The sequence below is a fragment of the Notamacropus eugenii genome, chromosome 3, assembly GCF_028372415.1.
Source record: "Notamacropus eugenii isolate mMacEug1 chromosome 3, mMacEug1.pri_v2, whole genome shotgun sequence".
Taxonomy (NCBI): domain Eukaryota; kingdom Metazoa; phylum Chordata; class Mammalia; order Diprotodontia; family Macropodidae; genus Notamacropus; species Notamacropus eugenii.
Genome location: NC_092874.1, coordinates 223,632,846 through 223,658,379, shown reverse-complemented (window position 1 = coordinate 223,658,379; position 25,534 = coordinate 223,632,846). Strand labels below are relative to the sequence as shown.

The 25,534-nt window shown below is 39.6% G+C and overlaps 1 protein-coding gene across 3 annotated transcripts; it reads left to right on the top strand.

Annotated features, from left to right (window-relative positions):
• The first annotated feature begins 10,664 nt into the window (after nt 1-10,664).
• Nucleotides 10,665-25,042, top strand: SMAGP (small cell adhesion glycoprotein). Of its 3 annotated transcripts, none has more exons than XM_072654705.1 (5): nt 10,665-10,713; nt 11,287-11,445; nt 12,313-12,384; nt 22,739-22,822; nt 24,226-25,042. In XM_072654705.1, exons 3-5 carry the CDS (start codon nt 12,351-12,353, stop codon nt 24,399-24,401), a joined length of 294 nt encoding a protein of 97 aa, XP_072510806.1. In that variant the 5' UTR covers nt 10,665-10,713; nt 11,287-11,445; nt 12,313-12,350; the 3' UTR covers nt 24,402-25,042. The 3 variants fall into 3 exon arrangements, with proteins under 3 accessions (XP_072510806.1, XP_072510805.1, XP_072510804.1); XM_072654704.1 differs by lacking the exon at nt 10,665-10,713 and adding an exon at nt 10,871-11,208; XM_072654703.1 differs by lacking the exon at nt 10,665-10,713 and adding an exon at nt 10,934-11,208 and having other exon boundaries at nt 11,269-11,445.
• Nucleotides 25,043-25,534: the final 492 nt, after the last annotated feature.

The window sequence follows — 25,534 nt, the reverse complement described above, 5'->3', positions numbered from 1 at the left end:
TTTTTGTAGAGACAAAAAAGGAAACCCAATGCACAAGATGTGTTCAAAGGAGAATTATTAAAGGATATTCTTTATAGCTTGCTAGAAACAGGATCAGGATGCTTCAGGTCTGTAAATCTGAGCCTGGATTGAGCTGAGGGTAAATTGGCTCCCCAGGTTGGCATGACATGACCCCTTTAAGATGGCTCCACAGCTTTCTCTTCTTATAAGGGAAGAGTCTCATCTCAGAATATGTAAGAGATGTTCTCTCCTTTTGGGGAACTCCATGATGGTGCTTGGTGGAACAACTTGTTATAGGCTAACAACTCCTAGATCAATGCTTTGAAATCTCTCAGTACAATAATTGGTCAAAAGGAATGTGAGTTACCTGATTTGTTCAAGGTTGACTAATGAGGGACATATGAAGGGTTTTACTGGGGCCAATTGGGTCTTGTCATTGTTGAGCAGTTTCAGTCATGCCTGACCCTTTGTGAGGGCATTTGGGGTTTTCTTGGCAAAGATACTGGAGTGGTTTGCCTTTTCTTTCTCCAGCTCATTTTACAGATGAGGAAACTGGGACAAACAAGGCTAAGTGACTTAGCCAGGGTCACACAGCTAGTAAGTGTCTGAGGCCAGATTTGAAATGGAGAAGATGAGTCTTCCTGACTCCAGGCCCAGCCTGATTCCAGGATCTATCCACTGAGCCACCTATATGTCCCTCACATTAACATATAAGTTTGTGTTTAATAAATGTTTATTGACCAAATGACAGGTGCAAAAATTCCTTCATCAATTTGAAAATAGTGAAAGTCATTGGATAATATAACATGATGCTCCATAGGAAAGACATTAGGCTTGTCTAAAGAGATTCAATCATTCCCTCTGGATCTTGGATAATAATATAATATTATCTTAGAAATAATAATATCTTGGATAAAAATATAATAATTTAGATAACAATCTAGAATTCAGGTGGTGGGTGTGCCCAGTGGTGGAAGCAGTTCCACCCAAGCTCCTGAAAGGTAATTGCTTTGTAGGGATGGAGAACAGTTGCTCTATCGACCCATTCTCTTGACCAGAGAATGATCTTGAGAACTTCAAAAGGTCATAACATTTCAGATATCCAATGGTCATCCTAGAATCAATTCATGAAATAGCTATGGTTGACTATAGAGTCTGCATTGAGATCTAATGAAAAACTTGACCCGCTAGGGAAAGGCAGCTTAAAGATTTTACAAGGAGTCCAGAAGAAAGCTACAAACTACCTAAGGGAAACTTCATGAGGACTCCACCAAGGGGAAAAAGGGAGGACAAACACTTGGAACCACCAGGAGCTGAGGATTACCCCTCTGCAGTGTGTATTCTCTAAGCTTAAACACATTTTCCCTTGGTCTCTGTAAGTATGTCTTGGGCCAGCCATTATTATAAAACCGCTTTAGTGAATGCCATTCTCTAAATATAATAATAACAATGACTAGCATTTATATAGAGCTTTAACAAAATGTTATTTCATTTGATTTTCCCAACAGTCCTGAGAGGTAGGTATTATCCCCATTTCACAGATAAGGAAAATATGGCTGAGAATTTAAGTGATTTGCCCAGGGTCACACAGCTAACAATTATATGTGTCAGATTTGAGTACAGCTGATGCTGAGTCCAGCACTCTATCCTGCCAGATGCCTACTGTGCCACCTGACTGACTGCCTACTTAAGTCTGACTTGTTAATTGCTATCCACAACATAATTCCAGCACACTGGTGGGGCTTATGAACTACTGTACTAAAGAAATGACCTCACAACCCCTCCAGAGATGACCTAGAATACTGGTGGCAGAAGTAGCTAGCTATTTTCTGGGGACTCAGTATGAGACTAGAGTCTGTATTATGCATGTATATTCCCTTTATTTTTTTTTTTTGAGGCAATCAGGGCTAAGTGACTTGCCCAAAGTCACACAGCTAGTAAGTGTCTGAGGCCAAATTTGAACTCAATTCCTCCTGACTCCAGGGCTAGTGCTCTGTTCAGTGCACCACCTAGCTGCCACATTGATCCATTTACATTTACTTAGAGTAAGGAATAGCACTTGAAGATTTAGAAAAATTTCAAGAGGCAAAACTATTTGATTATATATAAAATAAGAAAGGGGTCTAGAATTACAAAGACCAAACATTACAAAACAGGTTGCAGAAGTTTCTATTGACCCTGATACAATTAATTATACTTAGTACCTATATGGCACCTACAATGTGCTAGGTACTTTACAAATATTATCTCATTTAATCCTCATAACAACCCTGGGAGGTAGATACTATTGTTATCCCATTTTATAGTTGAGGAAACAGGTTAAATGACTTGCCTATGGTCATACATCTAGTATACATCTGTGGAAAGAAAGAAAGAAAGAAGAAAGAAAGAAAGAAAGAAAGAAAGAAAGAAAGAAAGAAAGAAAGAAAGAAAGAAAGAAAGAAAGAAAGAAAGAAAGAAAGAAAGAAAGAAAGAAAGAAAGGAAGGAAGAAAGAAAGAATGGAAGGAAGGAAGGAAGGAAGGAAAGAAAGAAGGAAAGAAAGAGAAAGAGAAAAAAGAGAGAGAAAGAAAAATAGAAAAAGAGAGAGGAAGGAAGGAAGGAAGGAAGGAAGGGAGGGAGGGAGGGAGGGAAAGGAAGGAAGGAAAACATCAATGAGACATTAAACTAGTAATACACAAAAGAGCAGAAGAAATCTCAAGAGTGAGCACATGGGCAGTTTTGCCAGACATGCTCAATTTAATATACACTTAAAAAAACTGTCATAACAGAATTCCGCAGTTTCATATACAATCCTCCATTCTGTTTATCTTTGTTGATATTTGTTTGGTTCACAAGAAAAAAAGAAAATGTTAAAAAATATAGCCCTATACCTAATTTTGAATTAAAGGCAAAAACATAAAATTATGGACCACCATGATCTCAATCCAAAAGCTATATGATCTGAGGGATAATAAACGAATATTGCAAATATTTTTCTGTGTTCCATCAGCATGTTTTTGTCCTGAGAAGAAAGCGACATTATTAAATCATACGTGAAGCAGGACTTATAGATGTGGATTTAGGGAGTCATGGTAAGCTGGTCCAGTCTCAGTGCCTAAGTTAAGGTCTACTATACCACCTCCTACAAAGAACACAGGTTCACCACTTTTCCCCCCATTTAATTGTATTTTATTTTTTCCAATTACATGTAAAGATAGTTTTTGTAATACTATTGTGCTATATGAAATTACAAACAGGTAGACTTCAGAAAAACCTGGAAAGACTTACATGAATTGATGCTGAATGAAATGAGCAGACCCAGGAGAACATTATACACAGTAACAGCCACAGTGTTGGAGGACTGCTTCTGATAGACTTAGCCCTTCACAGCAAAGCAAGGACCTAAAACATTCCCAAAGGATCCTTGATGCAAAATACCATCCACATCCAGAGAAAGTACTATGGAATAGGAACACAGAATGAAGCAGACCATTTTCTCTTGTGTTATGTTTTGTTTTGGTTTGGTTTTTCTCATGGTTTCTCCCATTCATTTTAATTCTTCTATGCAATATGACTAATGTGAAAATATATTTAATAAGAATGTATGTGTAGAGCCCGTATAAGATTGCTTGTCATCTCGGGGAGGGAGGGGAGAAGGGGAGAAAATTTAAAACTTATGGAAGTGATTGTTGAAAACTGAAAACAAATTAATTAATTTTTTTTTTAAAAAGAGATAGTTTTCCAAGGACCCCAGCTTCTGGAATAAGAATTCACTGTTCGACAAGAATTGCTGGGAAAACTGGATAACAGTGTGGCAGAAACTAGACATAGACCCATGTCTGACATCGTACACAAGAATTAAGTCCAAATGAGTACACGATCTAAGTATAAAAATTGATACCATGAACAAACTGGAGGAGCAAGGAATAGTGTATTTATCAGATTTATGGAGAGGGCAAGAATTTTTGACTAAAAAAGAGATAGAACGCATTATAAAATGCAAGATGGATAATTTTGATTACATTAAACTGAAAAGTTTTTGCACAACCAAACCCAAAGCAACCAAAATTCAGAGGGATGTAGTAAATTGGGAAAGAATTTTTACAGCTAATCTTAGGGATAAAGGCCTCATTTCTAGAATATATACAGAACTGAGTCAAATGTACAACAATACAAGTCATTCCCCAATTGATAAATGGTCAAAGGATATGAACAGGCAATTTTCAGAGAAAGAAATTAAAGATATCTATAATCATATGAAAAAATGCTCTAAATCATTTTTGATTAGAGAGATGCAAATCAAAACAACTCTGAGGTACCACATCACACCTATTAGATTGACAAACATGACAGAATAGGAAAATGATAAATGTTGGAGAGGATGTGGGAGAGTTGGAACACTAATTCATTGTTGGTGGAGCTGCAAGCGCATCCAACCATTCTGGAGAGCAATTTGGAACTACGCCCAAAGGGCTATAAAAATGTGCATACCCTTTGACCCAGCAATATCTCTTCTAGGACTGTATCCCCAAGAGAACATAAAAATGGGAAAGGGTCCCACATGTACAAAAATATTTAGAGCAGCACTCTTTGTAGTTACCAAAAACTGGAAATCAAGGGGATGCCCATCGATTGGGGAATGGCTAAATAAACTATGGTATATGAATGTAATGGAATACTATTGTGCCATAAGAAATGATGAACAGGAAGACTTCAGAGAGGCCTGGAAGGACTTATATGATCTGATGCTGAGTGAAAGGAGCAGAATGAGGAAAACTTTGTGCACAGCAACAACCACAGTGTGTGAGTTTTTTCTGGTAGACTTGGAACTTTGTAACAAACAAGAACTTAAAAAAAAAAATTCCCAGTGGTCTTCTAAGGCAAAATGCCTTCCACACTCAGAGAAAGAAATATGGAATTCATTCGCAGAATGTAGCAGATCATTTGTGTATGTGTGTGTGTGTGTGTGTGTGTGTGTGTATTATGTTTCGATTTGTTATATGATTTCTTCCATTTATTTTAGTTCACCTACACAGCATGACTATAGTGAAAACGTATCCAATAGGAAAGTATGTGTAGATCCTATATAGAATTGTATGCCATCTTGGGGAGGGAGGAGGGTAATGGGGTGTAGGTAAGGGGAAAAAAATCTAAGAAAAAAATACAAAAAAAATTAATGAAAAATTAGATTTGGTTTTAATACTATTTTTTTTTAAATAAGTACTACGTCCTGGGAATATGCCCCCTCTCCTACCTTATGAAATTCTTCTTCCTTCACTTTGTGAGGTTAGGGGGAGGAAAGAAAACTATTTCTATAATTATATCTTTATAGAACTAGAATTATTATATATCATATGTTTGTGATTTACCATTATATTTTGCAATAATAAACATATATTTAAGCAATCAAAAAAAAAGAGAGATAGTTTTCAACATTCACTTTTATAAGATTTTGAGTTTTAATTTTTTTCTCCCTTCCTCCCTCCCCTCCCTGCTTCCCAAGATGACATGCAATCTGATACAGGCTATACAGTCAATATCACACCTCCAGACTTACAGGATTATTGGCCATGTGGAGATAATTGTAAAGTGCTTTGCAAGTCCTGAAGCATTGTATAAATACTTATTATCATTATTGTCATTGTTATCTGCCTGCTTGGTGCTTGAGCAGAGATTTTTCCCCCAGGCCAAAATAATAGCTCCAGAAACTTAGAGAATTCTGAATAGCATATACATATATACACACCACAAAATTTCTGTGACAATTTCTTTGAGAACAAGGGAGATCTTTCTGAGGTGACATTTATAATTTTTTACCTTTGGGGTCATCAAGTCCAACTATATAATTTTGCAGATAAGGAAATTAACGCAGTCAGTAACCGGTAGAACTAGAATTCAAACCCAGGTCCCCTCCCTCCAAAGGCAACGCTCCTGACACTGTACCATATTTTTTCCTGTGTTTGGATCTTGACTATGCCATATATGAATCCATGTAACTTTAGACAAGTCACTTAATAAATCACATTCTAGATTTTTTCACTTACCTGATGGGGATAGTGTTACTTGTATGAAGAGTAATGAGAAAAGAGGTTTGTAAACTCCCAAGTACTATGGGAATGACAATTTCCATCACCATCTTTCTCATAAGCTTTCTTTCTCTGCCTTCACTAAATGACACAAATACTGGCTGAATGATTCTAGGCAAGAAGTTTAACCTCTCAGTGCCCAACCAACTTCCTAAGACTATAATTGAAGAGTAATTGTGTACTTGCATTTGCAGAAACTCTTTCCTCACTGGGAGTTTCCTCCACTAATATCACAGGTGCAATAAAAAGTGTGTAGCATGTACCTTCTCTAACTTAGAAAATATGTAAATCCTATAACTGGGAGGAGAAAGTAATGGCAAACCACTCCAGTATCTTTGCCAAGAAAACCCCAGTGGAGTCATAAAGAGCTGGACATGACTGAAAATGACTAACCAAGAAAAATTGGGAGATAGTATAGTGCAGATACAAAATAAGGGACAGATTTGAAGCCAAAGGACCAGAGTTTGGGTTTTTCATTTTTTTCATAATTATTTTATTAATTTTCAGTTTTCAACATTCACTTCCATAAGATTTTGAGTTTTAAATTTTCTCCTCCTTCCTCTCCTCCTCCCTCCCCAAGATGGCATGCAGTCTGATATAGGGTCTACTTATATATTCACATTAAAAATATTTTCACATTAGTCATGATGAAAAATTAGAAGTAATAAGAGGAATCACAAAAAAAGAAGAAACAAAACAACAAAAGAAAAGGAGAGCAAATAGTATCCTTCCATCTGCATTCAGACCTCAAAGTTCTTTTCTGGATGTGGATGGCATTTTCCATCATGAGTCTTTTGGAGTTGTCTTAGATCTTTGCACTGCTGAGAAGAGCTGAGTCTATCAAAGTCAGTCATTCCACAAGTTGGCTGTTACTATGTACAATATTCTCCTGGTTCTGCTCATTTCACTCTGCATCAGTTCATGTAAATCTTTCCAGGTTTTTCTGAACTCTGCCTGCTCATCATTTCTTATAGCACAATAGTATTTCATTGCATTCATATACCACAACTTGTTCAGCCATTCCCCTCAATTTCCAATTCTTTGCCACCACAAAAAGAGCTGCTATAAATATTTTTGTACATGTGGGTCAAGGACCTGAGTTTGAATCCCCGATCTATTACTTAATCTCTTGGTGACCTTCAACAAATTATTGACTTCTCTGAGCCTCATTTTTTTTATCTATAACATGAGGGAATGGGCTAGATGACATTTGAGGTCCCTAAATCTATGCTACTATTATAGCATGGTATGAATATAGACATAGGGCTATCTTCCAGTGATAGGTTAAAAATAGTGCCAAAAGTGCACTATCACAGACAACACATTCCCACAGGCTCCTGTCATTATTGACTTTCTCTCTGGGTTCAAAGGCAGCCCATCTGATAGGCTCTAGAATATACACAGAAATCACTAATACTAAAAAACTTCCCCTCTTTCTACTTAGCTGGTATCCTTAATTTTTACCCATGGGCAAGTTTCTTTTTCTTAATCTTGAAACCCCAAACTCATAAGATTAGACTATTAATGACCATGTAATTCAATAGCAGTATCAAATAACTAAAAAAATGCAATTAGAAGTTAAAACATTGTCCAAAAAGCTGTTATAATATTGCAATTTAAATTAAGTTCTTCTTTCCTCCTCATTCCTTCTCCCAGACAATTTGAGAAAGGAAAAATAATTGAGATTCAAACTCTGGATGGAAATTTTCAAAGCATTGTTCTCTTGAGAAACAGCTGGGTGCCCCCCCCCCCCCAAGAAGTTCATTCCAGGCCAAGAGTCCCAAAAACCAGAAAATATATGCCTTCACTCACATCAGTTCACCAAATCTCTGGGATACCCCAATATCTCTATGATCTCAGGAGGATTAGGAACAGGAGGTTTACCCATTAATATACAATGGTCAGTCAGTAAATAATTCATTAGGTTCCTATAATATGCTAGGCACTGTACTAAGGGCTAGGAGTACAAAAAGAGGCAAAAGTTTCTACCCTCAAGGAGTTCACAGTCTAAAGGGAGAAATAACAACCAAATAAATACGTATAAATAGGTTTAATAGGAAATGGACACTCTAATTCAAAGAGGTTGGAAAATCTTCCTGTAGAAAATGGGATTTTAGTTGGAACTTTAAAGAAGCCAGGAAAATCAAGAGGCAAAGATGGGAAAGAGGGGGACAGGCACAAGAGAAAAGACCTTAGCCCTAAATACCTCTGCCTCTGATTCTCTCATGCCAACTCTAACCCAGCCCTAACCCAGGACCAGTAGGTGCAGTGTCTTGTTCCAAGAATAGTAAGGAGGCCATTTCTCAATGCATTGTTTCCTTCAAAACTCTTTTATATGTCACCTTTTATATGAAGTATTTCCGGATTTCCCCCTTCAGCAGCTAATGTCCCCCTTCCCCTAAAAATCTAGCTTTGCATTTATTTTGTATATATTGATCTATGCAAGGACCTCTACAACACATTACCAAAACTAGTCTTCATGGTATACTTCACACAGTTATACTCCATCTCCCGTTCCTTGGCATTAGTTGCTCCTCATATCTGAAATTCACTTTTTTTCTCCTCCATTTCAGACAATATCCAGTTTCCTTCAGAGATCTGCTCAAATGCTAGCTGCTGCTGGAGGCCTTTCCTGATCCACCCAGCTGTCAGTCTCCCCTCCCTTGAAATTACTTTATAGATAATAATACGTATACATGTCGTCCCTCCCATAATAAGTAAGTTCCTTGAGGGAGTGTTGTCTTTGTATCCCTAGAGAATGGTACGTAGTAGGTGATAAATAAATGATTGCTGATCGACTGACTGATTGATACAAAAAGACAAGTGGGCATGAGCTCTGGGGACTTGCCCTGCTGTCTTCACTAGATAATTTCAATTCAGTTCAAGAAAAAATTACTAAATCCCTACTATGTCCCAGCATAGTGCTAAGCACTAAGACACACAAAAAAAGGCACAGACTCTGTCCTCGTTAACAATGATCACAAAGATGTATTTATTAAGTTCCTCTGCACAAGAGACTTATCTAGTCCAAGGGTTCTTAGCTTGAGCTTTAAGATAGATTTCAGGGATTCTGTGAACTTGCATGGGAATTTCCTTTGTGATCCAATCTATTTTAAGTATTTAAAAAGATCATTCTGAGAAGAGGTCCACAGATATCACCAGACTGTCAAATGGGTCAAGGATACAAAAAAATTTAGTCCTATCCTCTCACTGAAGCAGACAAAGGTCACACAATAGTCAATTAATAAGGAAGTAATTATTAAATGCCTGCCCTCAAGGAGCTTGAGGAATTCTCTCATGGAAAATGACACAAACATGTTGAGCCCCCTGCCCTCCCGTCTAACTATTGAAATTATAGCACAGGAGGGGCTATAGTCTGAGGCACTCACCTTTCAGACTTTGCTTATTTATCGGTTATAAGAGTTGTGCCCCTTTCAGACCTTGCGTGAGCCACTTGCATAGAAAAGAGTCAGGAAACTGGGCGGAAGATTATAGGCCATCTTCCCTTTTCTCTGTCCACTCAGTGAGTAGACAGAATGTTTGAAAACAAGTCAACCCTTTTAGCAATCTAGCTCAAGGAACTGAGACAGGCAACTCTTGGGATTGCTTCTAGAAGTGTTCTACAAGAGATAAGGGGCGGGGGGTGGGGGGGTCTTCTCTCTCTTTCCCCACTGTGGGCAATGACTTCATGAAAGTGATGGTAGAATTCAATCTAAGGTCCAGTGCCTGAGCTGCTTGGATGTTAATCAACCCCAAAGTTGGAGGGGGGTGACTACAGTCAAGTAGCAAAGCAACACACATCAGAGATGCCCCTGCTGCACCAGCCTTCAGCAGGGTCCAAGTGAAGCTTCCAGGGGAAACCAAAGTCTGTTTGAACAAATGTGACTATTAATGCATTACAACACAAATTGCTTCCACTAAGATATGCCTTGGCTGATTGTGTTCCCTACAAGTATGCCCCAAGTGTGTAAATGTGGCATGTGTCCACTCTTCCCATTGATGCTCTGTGTAAAAGAGTATACACCAGATTTGTAGAGGGATAACTTTTTACTGTTACTAACTTTTACTAAGCCAAGCAGCCAGTAAGAATTTATTAAATGCCTACTATGTGCTAAGCACTGTTCTAAGCAATAGAGATACCAAAAAAAGCAAGTCTGTCCCTGCCCTCAGGGAACTCACAATCTAATGGGAGAGAAAACATATAAACAGCTATGGATAAACAAGATGTATGCAGGATAAATTGGGGAAAAAATCAACAAACAGAAGGGAATCATTAGCATTAAGGGGCATCAGAAAGGCTTCCTGTCAAAGATGGGATTTTAGCCAGGACACTCCTTTCTTCAGGGCCCAGCCTCCTCCCAGGAATGGACCTGGCTTAATCTGTGTTCATCAACATACTTTGCAAACCCTACAGTCCTATACTATCATGAGTATCTTCTCTTTCAGCAGACTTTTATAGTAGTTTAGGGGCTCCTAGAATCCTCTGTGAGTAAAATGCTTTGTCCCTATGTATGGATGTCAGTGTTAGTTTCCTAGGATTTACAGGCTAATCCAATGGTGGCCTTAAGTATGACTAGGGGAAATCCAGAACCCAGCCAGTGAGGGTGGGGCCCAGCCTGTCAGGGGAGGAAGCAGTGGTCCCAAGAGGTAAGCAAAATGACTGGCAAAAAAGGAAAAGCAGCTCTTCCTGCCACGGGATGAGAGGAGGCTGAGGAAGGAAAGGAAGTCTGGCCGGGAGAGAGAAACTGGAAGGGGTGCCTTCAATGCTTTTTTCCTGTTCCACCCAGTCTGCCTGTGCCTCTTTGCCCACTGTAATTTTGGTCCACTCGAAAAAGCTTTTCATCCTTTCCCTTTCATTTGCATTTCCCTGGTCTCCCTTTGTTCTGTTTCTGTGTCTTTGTCTCAATTTCAGACTCTATCTCTGTCTGAGCCTCAGTTTCTCTATCTGTAAAATGAGGGGGCTGGATTAGATGGTCTTCAGGTCTCTCTTTTCCAGATCATCCAACAAGCATTCTAGTCTGGGGGTGTGTGTGTCGCTCTCGGTCTCTTTAATCTCTGTGTATCTCTGTGGTGTCTCTCAGTCTCCCTCCCACTCCGAGTGGTGTGACTGGCCCTTTATCCCCAGCCAGTTAGACTGGAAAGGTGAGCAGGGCGGAGAAGGGAGGAGGCTGGAGGGCGGAGGGAAGGGAAGTTGATTCCCAGTCACCTTTGCCACCGCAGGACCACAACCCGCAGCCTCTGAGGCTAGGGTGCCAGGCGTGAACCTCTCCATCCTTCTAGTCCAACCGCGCTACTGCCCCTCTCCAAGGTCTCCGGAACTGAGCCCGGAGACACCCGGGAGCGGACAGGTCCTCTCCCCATCTGGTTTCACCTCTCCAGGTAAAGTGGGAAGCGCGCTCCAAGTCTGCTCTGCCGTGAGCTTGTTCTGTTCAGCAACAGGGAGGGAGCCTTCTGGACCAGAAACGAGCGTAGACGATGGACCCAGGAGCGCAGAGCACCTAAGCTCTGCTGTTTGGGGGCTTAATGAAGGAGGTAGGGGTGGGGAGGAAATAACCGGGCGGAGGTGAAATATTCAAGACCGGGAATGGAAGGACTTGAGAGGTGGGTTGCGGACGAGGGTTTAAGCCCAGAGTGGCTCAGGGCAGAGGCGGCCCACACTCAACCAGCGTGGTCTTGAGAGTGAGGACATTTTCTAGTACCATGGCATCCCGAGGACATGTGCCCCCTACCCCCACCTCACCCCGACCCTCCCTATCCTCTGGTCACTCCCGACGTTGAAGGTGCTTGGAACCGAGTCTCCATCAGTTCTGTCCTGACATCTAGTGGACAATCTCTAGCGGGCCCATTCTCCCGACCCAGGTTGTCGCTTTCATGCCAGCTTACCCATTTCTCTAGGTTTCCCTTTTGAAATGAGTTAAAGTAAACCCTGGGCTGAGTGGAGTTTGAACTTTGCCGGAATGCAAATGAAATAAACCGTAGATGCCATGAAGAGTGGACCTCAGCCAAAGCTGGAACTGGTCCAACTTCTTAGTACGTTTCCAGAGATATATAACCAGAGACACTTAGAGACACAGGAGCGGACAGGGAATGAGATTTGTTATTTCCCATGGACTGTTCCACCTTCTCTTCTGAGAAGGAGAGGTTGGGAAAACAAATGGGTTTGAAGAAATCAGCCATTGGAGAACACCAAAGGCCCCTCTCTCTGGCTCCAGACAATTTTTTCCCCTCCTTTCTCCTTTTTTCCAGGGGTGAAGACTCTTACTTGCACTTATACCAGGGCCACCATGACAGGCCTCCCAACCCTTCCTCCCCCAAAAGGTAAGTTATATCCCATTGGAGAGAAAATTTCCTTTCTTGGGCTTCAGCCTAGGTTGAGGAGAGAAACCCCCAGCACTGCACTCTGACTCAGACCTACCTGCCTTACAAAGGGGTAGCTCCCAGGTTAGCTCTGGGCCCAGGCAAATGAAACACACTTCTAGAGTCACTAAAACCAACTAAAGGCAACCTTGGCACACTGATCATTCATGGGTGTTTTCTCACTTTCTTGGAGCAGATCCTGTCCTGTCTCTGAGCCTCACCTTCTAGTGACACCATTAGTATTTTCCAAAACTAGGTGCTCTTGAGAGGGAAGTTTCTATACTAATATATTTAGGCCTAGTTTCTGTCCTCAAGCTTGTGGTATAGTAAGGGAGATCAGGCCAATTAAAGGGAAACTTTTTAAAAAATAATTTGTATTTGTTATAATAACCTTTTGTTATTATAGCACAATTAATTTCCAAACATATCTCTCCTTCCTGTCCTATTCAGCAAACCATCCCTCTTAACAAAGCTTTAAAAAGAAAGAGGGGGAAAATCATTTCCACAAAACCAACCAACACATCTAAGAGCATATACAATATTCCCCTCTAACAGTCCCCCTTCCCCCCACTTCTGCAATGAAGAGAGAGGAGGTACATCTCCACTATTCTCTGGGGCCAAGCTTGGTCATTATAATAACATTCAGCTGGAGTTTTTTTTTCCTTCCTTTCATTTACATTATTGCAGTTGAAATGAGAAGATATTTATAAAGCCCTAGCACCTACTATGTGCCTGACACAAAGTAGGTGCTTAATAAATGCTCATTCTCTTCTCCCCATCCCTCCTTCCTTTCATTGTACAAATTGTTTTCTTGATTCTATTTGCTTCAGTTTGCATCAGTCTTTCCATGCTTCTTCAAATTCTTCATATTCATTTTTTATGGGGCTGTATGTTTTGTCATTTTCATGTACCACAATTTATTTAGGTATCGGATTCTTGTGTCCAATCAATGGACACTTCTTTTGTTTCTAAATTCTTTGCTACCACAAAAAGTGCAGCTGTGAATAGTTTGTTATGTATAGGACCTTTCTATCTTTGACTTGTTGGGGTACATGAATAGCAGTGGTGGGAATTCTGTTAAAGGGTCTGGACACTTTAGTCACTTTTTTTTTTTAGCATAACCCCAAATTGCTTTCCGGAATGGGCAGATCAGTTTACTGTTCCAGCGAGAGCATGCCTGTCATTCGTGGGACACAATTAAAGAGCAGATGAGAACAGTATATGATTCGGGTTATGAGGTTAGGACTGGAAGTATAATAGTGGTGAAAAGAAGGGAGAAGTTAGTGTCAGCTGAAAAACAAGGAAAAACTTCCTAGAGGGAGGGGGTGGGGACCTGATTTGAGCCCTGAAGACTTTGTCTGCTATCAGAGGAGAGTATTCTTGCCTGGGATCATGGGATCAGAGATTAGAGCTACCAAGGACCTTAGAGATTATCAAATCAAAAACCTCATTTTTTTTACCAATTAGAAACTGAGACTGAATGACGTTAAGTGACTTGCCCAGGGTCACACAAGGGGGAAGGGAACGAGCATTTATGAGATGCCTATTGTATATCAGGCACTGTACTAAGTAAGTGCCTAATAAATATTATCTCATGGGCAATGATATGGTGAGATAATGCAAAAGTATTAAAGGCATAATCAACCTTCCAGCTCAGGTCCTCCTGCTGGAAATCCAGTGCCCTTTAGTTGGTCATAAACTGAGAGCTAAAAGTATGTTGTGGGAAGGGGTAAGGGAATGGGTGGAGGACAATGGTAGACTAACCCACTGGAGCCTAAGGGATTTGCATGGGGAATGAAGAGTGGGGAACAAAGTTAAATAGGCCTTGAAAGTCAAACAGATCAGTCTGACAAGTATCCATTTGGTACAGTAGTCAATGGAGAGCTACTATTGTGTGTGGAAAGATAAAAAAAATTAGATTTGCCCAGACTTTAAAATGAAGAAATTAACAGGCTGAGCCTTTGGCCCTTTGAAAGTTCTCTTTCTAAGACAAATTCACAACCACAGGCCTTCAATCCACACAAGCTGCACAGGAGAAAACCAAGATTAAACCCAGTTTAGAAAGAGAAGGTCACAGGCAGGACATGGAAATGGTTCAACTTTTAGGCTCCATTCTAGCTACCAGAGAAATTTCCTATTGGAGGTCTTTCAGGAGCTATTGAAAGGATAAGATCATCCACTTCCCCAGAATCTCATGTGCCACCTAGGCTCTACTCTCCCTTCTAGCTGGACATCATCCCAATCTGTTCATGTCATGTTGTGCCCATAGATGGGTGCATAATAATTCTGGGAGAAAATATAGGCAGCTATCAAACAGAGAAGGGGACCTAGAAGTGCCTAGGCCAGTGAGCAAGTATCAAGCCAAGAAGGTTAGCAAATCCAGTGGTAAAGTATCAGATACCATGGTGATAAGAGCTTTAGTGCAACTAAGGAATGGGAGAGACAAAGAAACCCGAGTGGTATCTGGGTTAACAACAAAAAGAGACAAATGAGTTAAAGTGCCCCACAAATTCATTTTGCTCTTGGTTAAGATCTAGGCTGGACTGGAACTGGAATGGTTCCCAAATGCTTTCGTCATCTTCTCCTCATTTAAATTGTTTTCTAGTGTAGCAGGACTTCCACACCCCAGAAAGAAGGAACATGATCTTTTTCATTTATTGGGACAAGGAGAAAGGAGGGGGAACCAGGTGGAAGAATTTGACCATGGGAAAAGGGATAAATACCTAATCCAAGTTCACTATTATACTATAGCCGCTCTGGTAACATTCTGGCTAACAATCCAAGGAAAAAGCATTTATTAGGCACCTTTTGTGTGCTTGGTCTTGCAGATATTAAAAAAAAGAAAGATAATGAGATCCTGTCAGGAGGTTACATTACACTAAAGGTGAGGGGGTGGGGTAGGAGATACAATCATCTAAACAGGTAAATATCACACCTTAATTTTAGGAGGAGGGAGAGATCATGAACTTCTGTGGGTATCAGGAAAAGTTTCCCACAGGTAAGAGTACATGAGTTGGGCCTTGAAAGAAGTTAGAAATTCTAAGGGGAAATGAATTGCAGACCTGAGACTTCAAAGATAAGAGTTGGGAGATTGAGGACTGCATTTGGGAAACCACAAGGAAGCCAAAAACTGCAGGTGGAATGTTCAATAAACCTATATAGGGAGACAGGAGCTATATAGCCAAAGGATTGAAGTGTCTTGCTCAGAGGTTTGTATTTTATCCTAAAGGTAATAGAGAGTCACCAAAGATTCTTCAGCAGGTAAATGGCATTGATGTGGATACAAAGGTGTCCTAAGGGTTAATATTAAGGGTTGCTTTTTCCGTACCTTATAAGGCCCCTCCTGAGCTTGAGGGCATTCTAAAGTCTCTTCCCCTTATCTTGGAATACCATAAAACTTCCCCCTTGCCCCGGACCACAAAATTCCTTGTCTCCCTCAGCCTGGGTTATAAATTTTCCCCTGTCTCCCTTATCCTGTTCTTATAAAAACAAGCCCCTGTCCCTGTGTAAATTGCTAGTCCTTATTCCAGGGCTAGCCCACTGCTTTTGCATCAATAAAGTTCCCCTTGGTTAGAAGAAAAAAGTTTCACATCTGAACCTGCTCTCCCAACTCTGACCTCAAAATTATGGTCAAACTTGTGTTTATTTTTTGCCTTTTTTTGTATCCCTAGTGCTTAGTAAGGGGCCTCGTACATAGTAGGTGTTGAATAAATGTTTACCAATTGACTGATTGGCTATATTATCTTGTCCTTGAGGCAGTTGGGAACAATAAGAACTGATTCCCTCTATACACTTACAATGGGGCCCATGTTTTCATGGATGTCTCTTTTGTTTAATCCAGATGCTTTTTTTTCTTTCTCTTTACTGCCTTTTCTTCTATAAGCTTATCCATGTGTTTTAAGTGTGATAGTTCTGCTGTCCTTGGTGGTGAAATAAATAAATAAAATCCTTACAAAAATCAGTCCAAAAAACTGGTTTTTTTTGGTTTGGTTTTGGTTTAGCTCCTTGTTGATGTTCCATTTTCATCTTTTAAATATCTTTAGCCTGATTTTTGCTCCATTAGGTTTTTGATCAAGGTTTCTTTAAACTGGTTCTACCTTCAACTCCTCCTGTTCTACAACTTGGTACATAGCTTTCGAGAGAAGCAGTGGTACTAAAGAGCTCAGGGTTGTGAGGGTCAGTTCCTGGGCTTGGAGGGATATTTTTTAACCTTCTTTTGGATTCTGGGGTCATAGACTATGGAAACAGCAAAAGTTGCTTTATCTTTGTTGCGTAATTTCTGTTTTTGAGGGGTCCTGACTGGAGAAAATTCGTGGTCCACCATGTCATTGCTCATGTGATCCACCCATTTTTTCTTTTTTTCTCTCTTTCTCTTTAAAAAACTTATTTATTTTTAAAACTCTTTTTAAAACTGAGTTCCATATTCTCTCTCTCTTTTCTACCTCTCCCTACCTACTGAGAAGACAAGAAGTATGATATCAATTATACATATTAAATCATGCAAAACATAATTCCATACTAGCCATATAACAAAAAAAGCAAGACAGAAAAGTGAGAAAAATTATACTTCAATTTACACTCAGAGCTTATCACTTCTCTCTGGAGGTGGATAGCATTTTTTTTTCATCATCATGAGTCCTTTGAAATGATCTTGGATCATTTTATTGATCAGAGTAAAGTCTTTTCACCATTGATCATAATTACAATATTGTTATTATTGTGTGCAATGATCTCCTGGTTTTGCTCACTTCACTTTGCCTCAGTTCATATAGATCTTCCTGTGTTTTTCTGATACCATCCCCCTCATCATTTCTTTCACCACAACAGTATTCCATCACAATCATATGCCAAAGCTTATACAGTCATTCCCTAATTAAAGAACTTCCCCTCAGTTTCCAATTCTTTGCCACCACAAAAAGAACTGCTATAAAAATTTCTGTACATATAGGTCCTTCTCCTTTTTCTTTGGTCTCTTTGGGGTACAGACTTAGTAGAGGTATTATGAGGTCAAAAGATATGCATAGTTTTATAGTCCTTTGGACCTAGTTCCAAATTATTCTCCAGAATGGTTGAACTAGTTCACAATTCCCACCAACAGTCCGTTAATGTACCTATTTTACCTCATCCTCTCAAACATTTGTCATGTCTGATAGGTGTTAGGTGGTACCTCAGAATTCTTTTAATTTGCATTTCTCTAATCATGATTTAAAGTATTTTTTCATATAACTATAGATAGCTTTTATTTCTTCTGAAAAAATTCTTGTTCCTATCATTTAACCATTCATCACTTGAGGAATGACTCATTTTTATAAATTTGACTGAATTCCTTATATATTTAAGAAATGAGGCCTTTGTCAGATTAATTTAAATTTTAAATTTTTTTAATTTTAATATTATTTTATCGTTGATGGTTCATTGTTCAATCATGTCTGACTCTGTGACCCTATTTGGGGTTTTCTTGCAAAGATACTGGAGTGGACCACCATTCCCTTCTCCAGCTCATTTTACAGATGAAGAACTGAGACAAACAGGATTAAGTGATTTGCCCAGGATTACACAGCCAGTAAACGTATGATGCCAGCTTTGAACTCAGGAATATTCGTTTCCTGCCTCCAGAGATGGCATTCTATCCACTGTGCCACCTAGCTGTCTCCATTGTCAATGGTACCTTTTAGCAAAATGTAGTTTCTATGATTATCTTTTTTAAGTAGGTCTATTTTTGCTTTTTTGTCTTAGATCATGATTGCTACCCCTGCCTTTTTTACTTCAATTGAAGCATAGTAGATTCTATTCCAGCTGCTTATTTTAACTGTGTATCTTTCTGTTTCAAGTGTTTATCTTGTAAACAAGATATTGTTGGATGCTAGTTTCTCATCCATTGTGCTAGTTTCCATTTTATGAGTGAGCTCATCTCATTCACATTCACAGTTATGATAACTATGAATTTCTCTCCATCCCATTTGTTTCTATTTATCCTCTATTTTTATCCTGTCCTCAAAAGTCTGTTTTGCTTCTGACCACTGCCTCCCTTAATCCACCTTGCCTTTTATCATTCCCTTCCCCCTTTCTTTTACTTTCTTTCCCTCCTATTTCCCTATTGGGTAAAATAGATTTCTATACCCAATTGATTGTGCGTATATGTATTCTTTCCTCTTTGAACCAATGCCAATGAGAGTGAACCCCTCCTCTGTAAAGCACTTTTTTACATGAGAAAAAATCCCCATTGCACTTCTCCTTTCCTCCTTTTTCCCAGTGTATCACTCTTAGTTCTTAAATTTTTGGATCATCCCAACATAATCAACTCACACCCATGCCCTCTCCTAACTCCCTAGAGTTAGACTTGTAGATTCTTTTTCATCAGGAATGCTTAAAAGTCCTCTATTTCATTAAATATCTATTTTTCTCCTAAAGTATTTAACTCAGTTTTGCCTAATACTACAGAATATGATATTCAAAGCCCTCCCCTCCTTTAACGTAGAAGCTGCTAAATCTTCTGTGCTCATGATGGACTGATGTCTCCATAATAGTTGAATTGTTTCTTACTGGTGGCTTACAACATTTTCTCCTTGACCTGAGAGTGCTGGAATTTGACTGCAATATTTCTGGGAATTTTCATTTGGGTGATCTCTTTCAGGAGTAGGTTTTTATAGTCAAGTTCTTTTTTTGTTGTTGTTATTTGCTCATTTTCCCAGTCTATTTCTTGTCTTTAAACTCTGCTAAAATTGGACTCTGCTCACCTCGGACTGGGGAGACAGTCCCAAGCTTAATGCTTTTTTGTGCTGCTCTTTTCAGAACTAGTTATAAGGGTCTGTAAGTTTTCAGTGCTTCCAAGGTTGTTGTGTTTGTCCTTTATTTTCAAAGAAGACCATGGCATCAGGAAGATAACATGACTTTCAGTTGACTTTGATTTGAATGAGGGAGGGCTGTGCAACGTCACTAGACTCACTTAATCCTCCAGAGTCATCTAGATCCAGTCCACATCTGGATGGAGATGGGCCCAGGTGCAATGGGACATCCTGGCCCTTTTAAGATGAGATCTGTTCAGGTTCTCACTTTAAGTGAGGTAACGCCCATTCACGAATAGGCCTCCAAAAAGTGAGTCTTGGGATAGCTTCTTTTATTTAAAAAAATATGTCAAATCAAACTAGGAGGGGAGGACCCTCCAGGTTGCTGGCTAAAAGAGAAACAATTACTATTGTTATCCAATCTATGAGCTCCAGAGTGAAATGGGTTTAAGGTCTGGTCTTTGAGAAAAAGGAAGGAAGGAAAGGCGGTCCAAGGTGATGTGATCCCAGGAAAGGTGTAGTCGCTGTGACCAAGTCTCCTACTCTCCTAGAGCTCCAACTGCTAGCACTCCTCTCTGCCTTGAAACTGGCTGCATATAGTTAATACAGTTGTCAACCAGTGACAGCAAAGGAATCTCCCATAATCTCTTTCTGACCAGTTTTCCAACCCCCTTACTGTTTCTGGGCTAAGAGTTTCCTAAAGCTGTTTGTAGCCACCTCCAAGGCCCACAAATAGCTGCCTTCATATGTGCTCCAAGTCAGCCCCCACCCCAACTGTTACAGATCTCTACTAAGTTGTCTTAGGCTGGAAAAATATCTCACCTGCACCCTTTTTTGACTCTGCTGCTCCAAAATTTGACATGAGGTGTTTTAAGTTATTTGGAAAGGAATGTTGAGAGAGTTCAGTTAAGTTGCTGCCTCTACTCCACTATCTTGGCTCTTTCGTTCTCTTCTTAAGATCATCAACACATAATAGAATTATTCCCAGATCTTGTCTAATTGGACTCCCTCCATAATCCTGAATGATGATAGGATTCAGAAGGGACAAATGTATCATTTCCCCATATCTCAATGTAAGCAGTTTACCTTTGTTTAGTCCTTTATAATTGTTCGTGTTTACCATTTTGTGTTTCTCTTTACTTCTGTGTTTAAATTTCAGAGTTTTTCCATAACTGATCTTTTTTTTCCCATCAGGGATGCTTGGAATTCCCTTATTTCATTGAAGTTTCATTTACCCCTCCTGTAGCATTATAATAAGTTTTGCTGGGTAAATTGTTCTTGGGTGTAAGTCTATATCCTTTTTCTTCTAGAATATTGCATTCCAGTTTACCCATTCTTTTATAGTGATGGTTGTTGAATCATGTATGATCCTGAGTGTGGCTCCTTAGTACTTTAATTCTTTCATTCTGTTTGCAGTCTTTTCTTCTTTGACCTAGAAGCTCCAGATTTTGGTTATAATGTTTCTTGGAGTTCATTTTGGAGTTTCTTTTAGGAGGTGATTGGTGCATTCTATTTATTTCCCTTTTCCCTCTGCTACTAAAAGATCTGAACAGTTTTAAGATTTCTTGAAATAGAATGCCTAAGTTCTTTTTTTGGACATGACATTCAGTTAGTCCAATGATTCTTTATTTATTTTTCTCCTCAATCTGTTTTCCAAGTTAATAGTTTTTGCCTGGCAGTAAGTTTTGTTATATCTTGATGATCTAAAGAAAAGAATGGGAAGAGGGGAAGAGGAATCCACTGGGGGGGGGAAGAAGTGGGGAGCAAGCTAACTTACATTTTCTCCTATTTCTTTAACTTTTGACTTTAATATTGTTTTTGTCCTGAAATTCTAGAATGTCTTCATCTTTCTCTACTTTGGGGATATCTGAGTGATTGGAAGAAGGAAGGGAAATTGACTAGAAGCAGTAAGGGCAGAAAGAAAGCTAATGAGGTCCTCTTCCAATGATGCTTAACATACTCCCAGCTCTAAATCTGATTCTATGACTTCTGTTGTTGTTGTTTGTTACTCAACAAACATACAAATACACACGTGTGTGTGTGTGTATGTGTGTGTGTGTGTGTGTACTACCCTGCCTCTTGCTTACTCCTACCTCCCCCTCCCCAGCCTCTCTTTGTGTGCCCCATTCCTTCTGGGCCAGGGTCCTAATTCGTTCTTTAAGGTAGTCCATACTAAAATGCTAGTGGGAGGTTAGAAACCTCTCTTGTCTTCGAGGTGATATATTCTAAGGGCATTTTAACAGAAGCCTTCTAGAGAAAATGCTCTCACCTAAGCTGTGTACCTCTAAAAGTTTCAAGCTAGGAATGAAGGAAGGGCAAGAAGTCATTGTGATGTCATAGGATGTAAGAAGAGTTAGATTTGGGGGTGAAAGGTAAGATTATTTGGGAAAAGGGCCTTAAAATCCAAACTAAGAGTAAGGCATCAAGGTTCACAAGAAGGGACATTATACAGAGAGGCAAAGGACCTTAGGCAAATCATTTCATCCGTAAAGTCAAACCTTCACATTTATAGTTTATCACTTATATCTCACATTATGATTCTAATTGTAAAAATGAAAATAATAATAGTATCTACCTCCCAGGGCTGTTGTGAAGATCAAATAATATTTTTAAAGCAGTTAGCATCGTCCCTGGCACATAGTAGACAATTAATATTTCCTTCCTGCCTTCTTGGAGCTTTTCTTACAACCCTAGTTATGAGTTTGGGGTTTATAGATTTTTTTTTCTTAAGGACCATGCCTTAAACCCAAATCACTCTGGTTCTCATTAATTGGCCAACAATAGGTCCCAGGCTGGTCATTGTTTAGGCCTCAGTGATTCAGAGTGAATGTAAATAGCAATTGTTTCTCTTTTGGCCAGAAACCCTGAGAGTCTTCCCCTCTCAGATTGATTTATATTTTTACTAGGCAAAAGAAGTCATTCATTGCCTCATTTCTTACTTAGCCTCAATCACTGAATAGGCATTGCCTCAGTCAAACTGAGACCTGTTAAAGTCCTTAGCTTAAAAAGGCCAAGGTTCCCCACTGCATCCAGAGCCATCTCCAATTGTCCTGATCTATATCTCACCACTGGACCCAAATGGTTCCAACTAAGTGACCCTTGAGATCCTTTCCACCCCTGTAATTCTGAGTTGTGACTGCTAAACTAACCTTAGAGAAGAACTGAAAAAATGCACTTCTCTCCTCTTTTGGCAGAAGTGAAGGACTACGGGTACAGAATATTACATATATTGTTAGACGTGGTAAATATTTTGGTTGGTTTTGTTTAATTGCTTTTTCCCTTCTTTTAAAATAATTTGCAAAGGAGAGCTTGATGGGAAGGGAACAGGGAAAAAAATATTCAGAAATGAAGGCAATGTAAAAATAAAAATCTTAACAAAATAAGATGTTAAAAATCTGAATCTGATGTGGAAGATGATTGGGAAGCTGTGGCAATTTCCTTAGTAGTGGAGAGAAGGAAAGAAGGAATATAAAAAGCACCAATTCCTATATTAACTGTGTTTTCTTTGCCCCCTCTTCTGAATATAACAGCAGAAGAACTGATGTCCACTCCACTCCTCCAGGCCACTGAAACCCTGACTCCTACCGCTGTCGCCAACACAGCAGTCATTGCAGGTAAGGAAGCACAGGGACCAAAGGCTCTTTCTTAGGACAAAAGGAAGCGGGGGGACTGTTGAGTGTTCACAGCAAAGACCTAAAGGATGTAGAGAAAGCATCTGCCGATGCCAATAGACAGATGTCCAGATGGTCCATCCAATGGGAACCCGTGGCATTTTTCTCAACCATTCCATGGTTACTGAGCAATTGGGAGGTTTCTGGAGGAAATCATTATGTAATCTTTCCCTCTCACAGTTCAATATTTTGAGGATCTATTAACCTCTCAAAAATTGGTCCTCAGAGATGAAATACTATCTACAGTCAACCTTATGTAAATACTAGTTATTATTATTATCCCCAAGTGAAAATTAAAGGTACACTTGCTTATTTCATTGTCAGGAATATATCCTCAGGGTGTTACCAAAAAGAAAAAAACACTATCTGTTCAAAGATATTTATAGCATTATTGCAGGAGGGAAAGGAAACCACAAGCAACCTGAATATTTAGGAATACGGGAGTGGTTACATAAATTGTGTCATACTAAAGGGATGTTATAATTAAAATTAGTATGAGAAATTTAAAGAAATCTGTTAAGAAATAACTAAGTAATGCACATTTTAAAAGTAGAATATCCTAATTATGACTGGGATTGAACTCATGGTCAAGTTGGTCTGATGGGCTTATGGGTTATAATATTTTAATACACTGAAACTCATGTTTAAATGTAATAACTGCAAAACACTTGCAATTATTAGCATTAGATCCATAATAAATCACTTCACCCTGTGGGAGAGGGGAGGAAGTCAAATGATCAGTTTGGAGGTAGTCAGGTAGACATTAGCCAACCCCAGGAGTTGTTAGGTTGACATTATGTTAGTATGAACAAGTTACCCTGCGTGTCACTGTTTTGTGAACAAACTAGGGAGCAGAGGGAAGGAAGGATAGGAGAGCTCAACAGAACTACCACAGATTAACTATGGCTTTGGAAAACCCTTCCTGTTGAGATAAACTGTTTCCTGTTTCCGTCCTTCCTGTTCTATCAGAGTCATCAGCAGCCAGCTGGGACTGGCTTTTTAACTCATTCAGGGGAGAATATCCTTGTCTCTTGAGAACAGGGATTAAGGCAGCAGGCAGCAATCTTCTTGGGAACCAGGCAGTGTACATTCAGGAAGTCAGTCAGTAGAACTAATAACCATTCTTTGTCGGGGACTTGGTGAGGTTTGCTTAGATTGATGCTGGTTTGTATGGGAGGAGGGGACGGGAAGAGGAGGGATTGATTTCTAGGGAAAGAAAGGAGGGAGACAAAAGCAAAATTTGGGGAAAGGAGGAACAATGACAGGACCCATGCAGATTGGTTCCTCTGTGAAATGATAGGTAAATAGCCCTTCCAGAATCTTATGTCTCCCCTCTTCTTCCTAAGTTGTTATCACAGTGGTCTTCATCACTTTGCTGTCAGTCCTGATTGTCATCATCATTTACCTGTACAAGAACAAAGGCAGCTACATCACCTATGAGCCCCCGGAAGGAGAAGCCAGTGCGACTCTGCAAATGGAGAGTGACTCCGTCCAAGGAAAGAAGGAGGAATATTTCATCTGATGACTCCCAGGCTCCCAAAGAACACCTCTGGCCTCTAAGTGCAAGACTGAGTGCTTAATTTATTAGGCGAAAGATGCATCTGAAGCCAGAGATGGGTGGTGATAACGGGCAAGTCTGTGCTCTCTCCAGGTCAGGATCCAGGGACACTCCCAACCTGAGTGCCAGCTGCAGAGACCCGGGGGATGAAGGGAAGTAGAGAAAGCAGATTCTGATGCTGTTAACTAGACCTCTGTCATGGATTTTAATGTCATATGCCAAATGACCTTTATAACTAGACTGGGTAGAACTAACCTACTGGGCATATGGGCATTTACCCAGTAACCTCCTGTACTCTTTATTTGGTGGGGGAATAGTGATGGGAGTCATCCAAACCCACTCCATACTCCTAATTGCATCAGGTAACTCATGAAGAATTCTAATCACTGGTCCCAAAAAGTTATTTGACATCTTGATAACTAGTGCAGCCAGCTTGAGGAGGGGGATGGTGGTAATAATTCAGCATGTTAGCTGACCTCACCTGCTGGTATCTGGGCCATACTGTTTCTTTGAGAACCCTGCTTCCCAGCCCACTCTCTTATTCCCAATCCAATCTTGTATTTGTGCTATTTTTTTTATCAGAATTAAAACTTTTCATTACACAAGATTTTGATTCTCATTTACAGGAGACAGTAATAATCAGCACTAAATTATCCACATTTGGGCTTTATCTGTCCCAAATCTGGACAGATCTGGAGCCTATACTCCTAGAGCAAGTAATAAGCAGATAATCCAATACATGTATATTTACCTAGTTACATATATTCTAAAAATGACACAAAGACATTAAAAAGGATGAGATAAAAATGAAATAATATAAGATACTAGAGTCAATAGGAAGCCACTGAAGTTTGTTGTTGTTTATTTGAGGGCAGACATGGTCAGATTTGTGGTTTAAGAAAAATCTCTGTTAACTATTTGTGGAGCATGAATTTGAAATAGTGGAGAGACTGGAGGCCTACTCTAGCAAAAAAAAACCCTCAAAAAATAGTAGTAGATCAAATAATGATCAACACATTCAATGATAAGTAATAGAAAGTGATTTCATCAAGCTAGAACTGGATAAAATGTCAGAAATTCATGGGCAATAGGAAATG

Bases quoted from the DNA above. Each gene is read 5' to 3' on its own strand.
- SMAGP (XM_072654703.1), top strand. From the start codon at position 11,037: ATGGTCTTCAGGTCTCTCTTTTCCAGATCATCCAACAAGCATTCTAGT. The intron at 11,446-12,312 runs GTAAAGTGGGAA...CCTTTTTTCCAG, and splicing joins ATCTGGTTTCACCTCTCCAG to GGGTGAAGACTCTTACTTGC. The intron at 12,385-22,738 runs GTAAGTTATATC...TGAATATAACAG, and splicing joins AACCCTTCCTCCCCCAAAAG to CAGAAGAACTGATGTCCACT.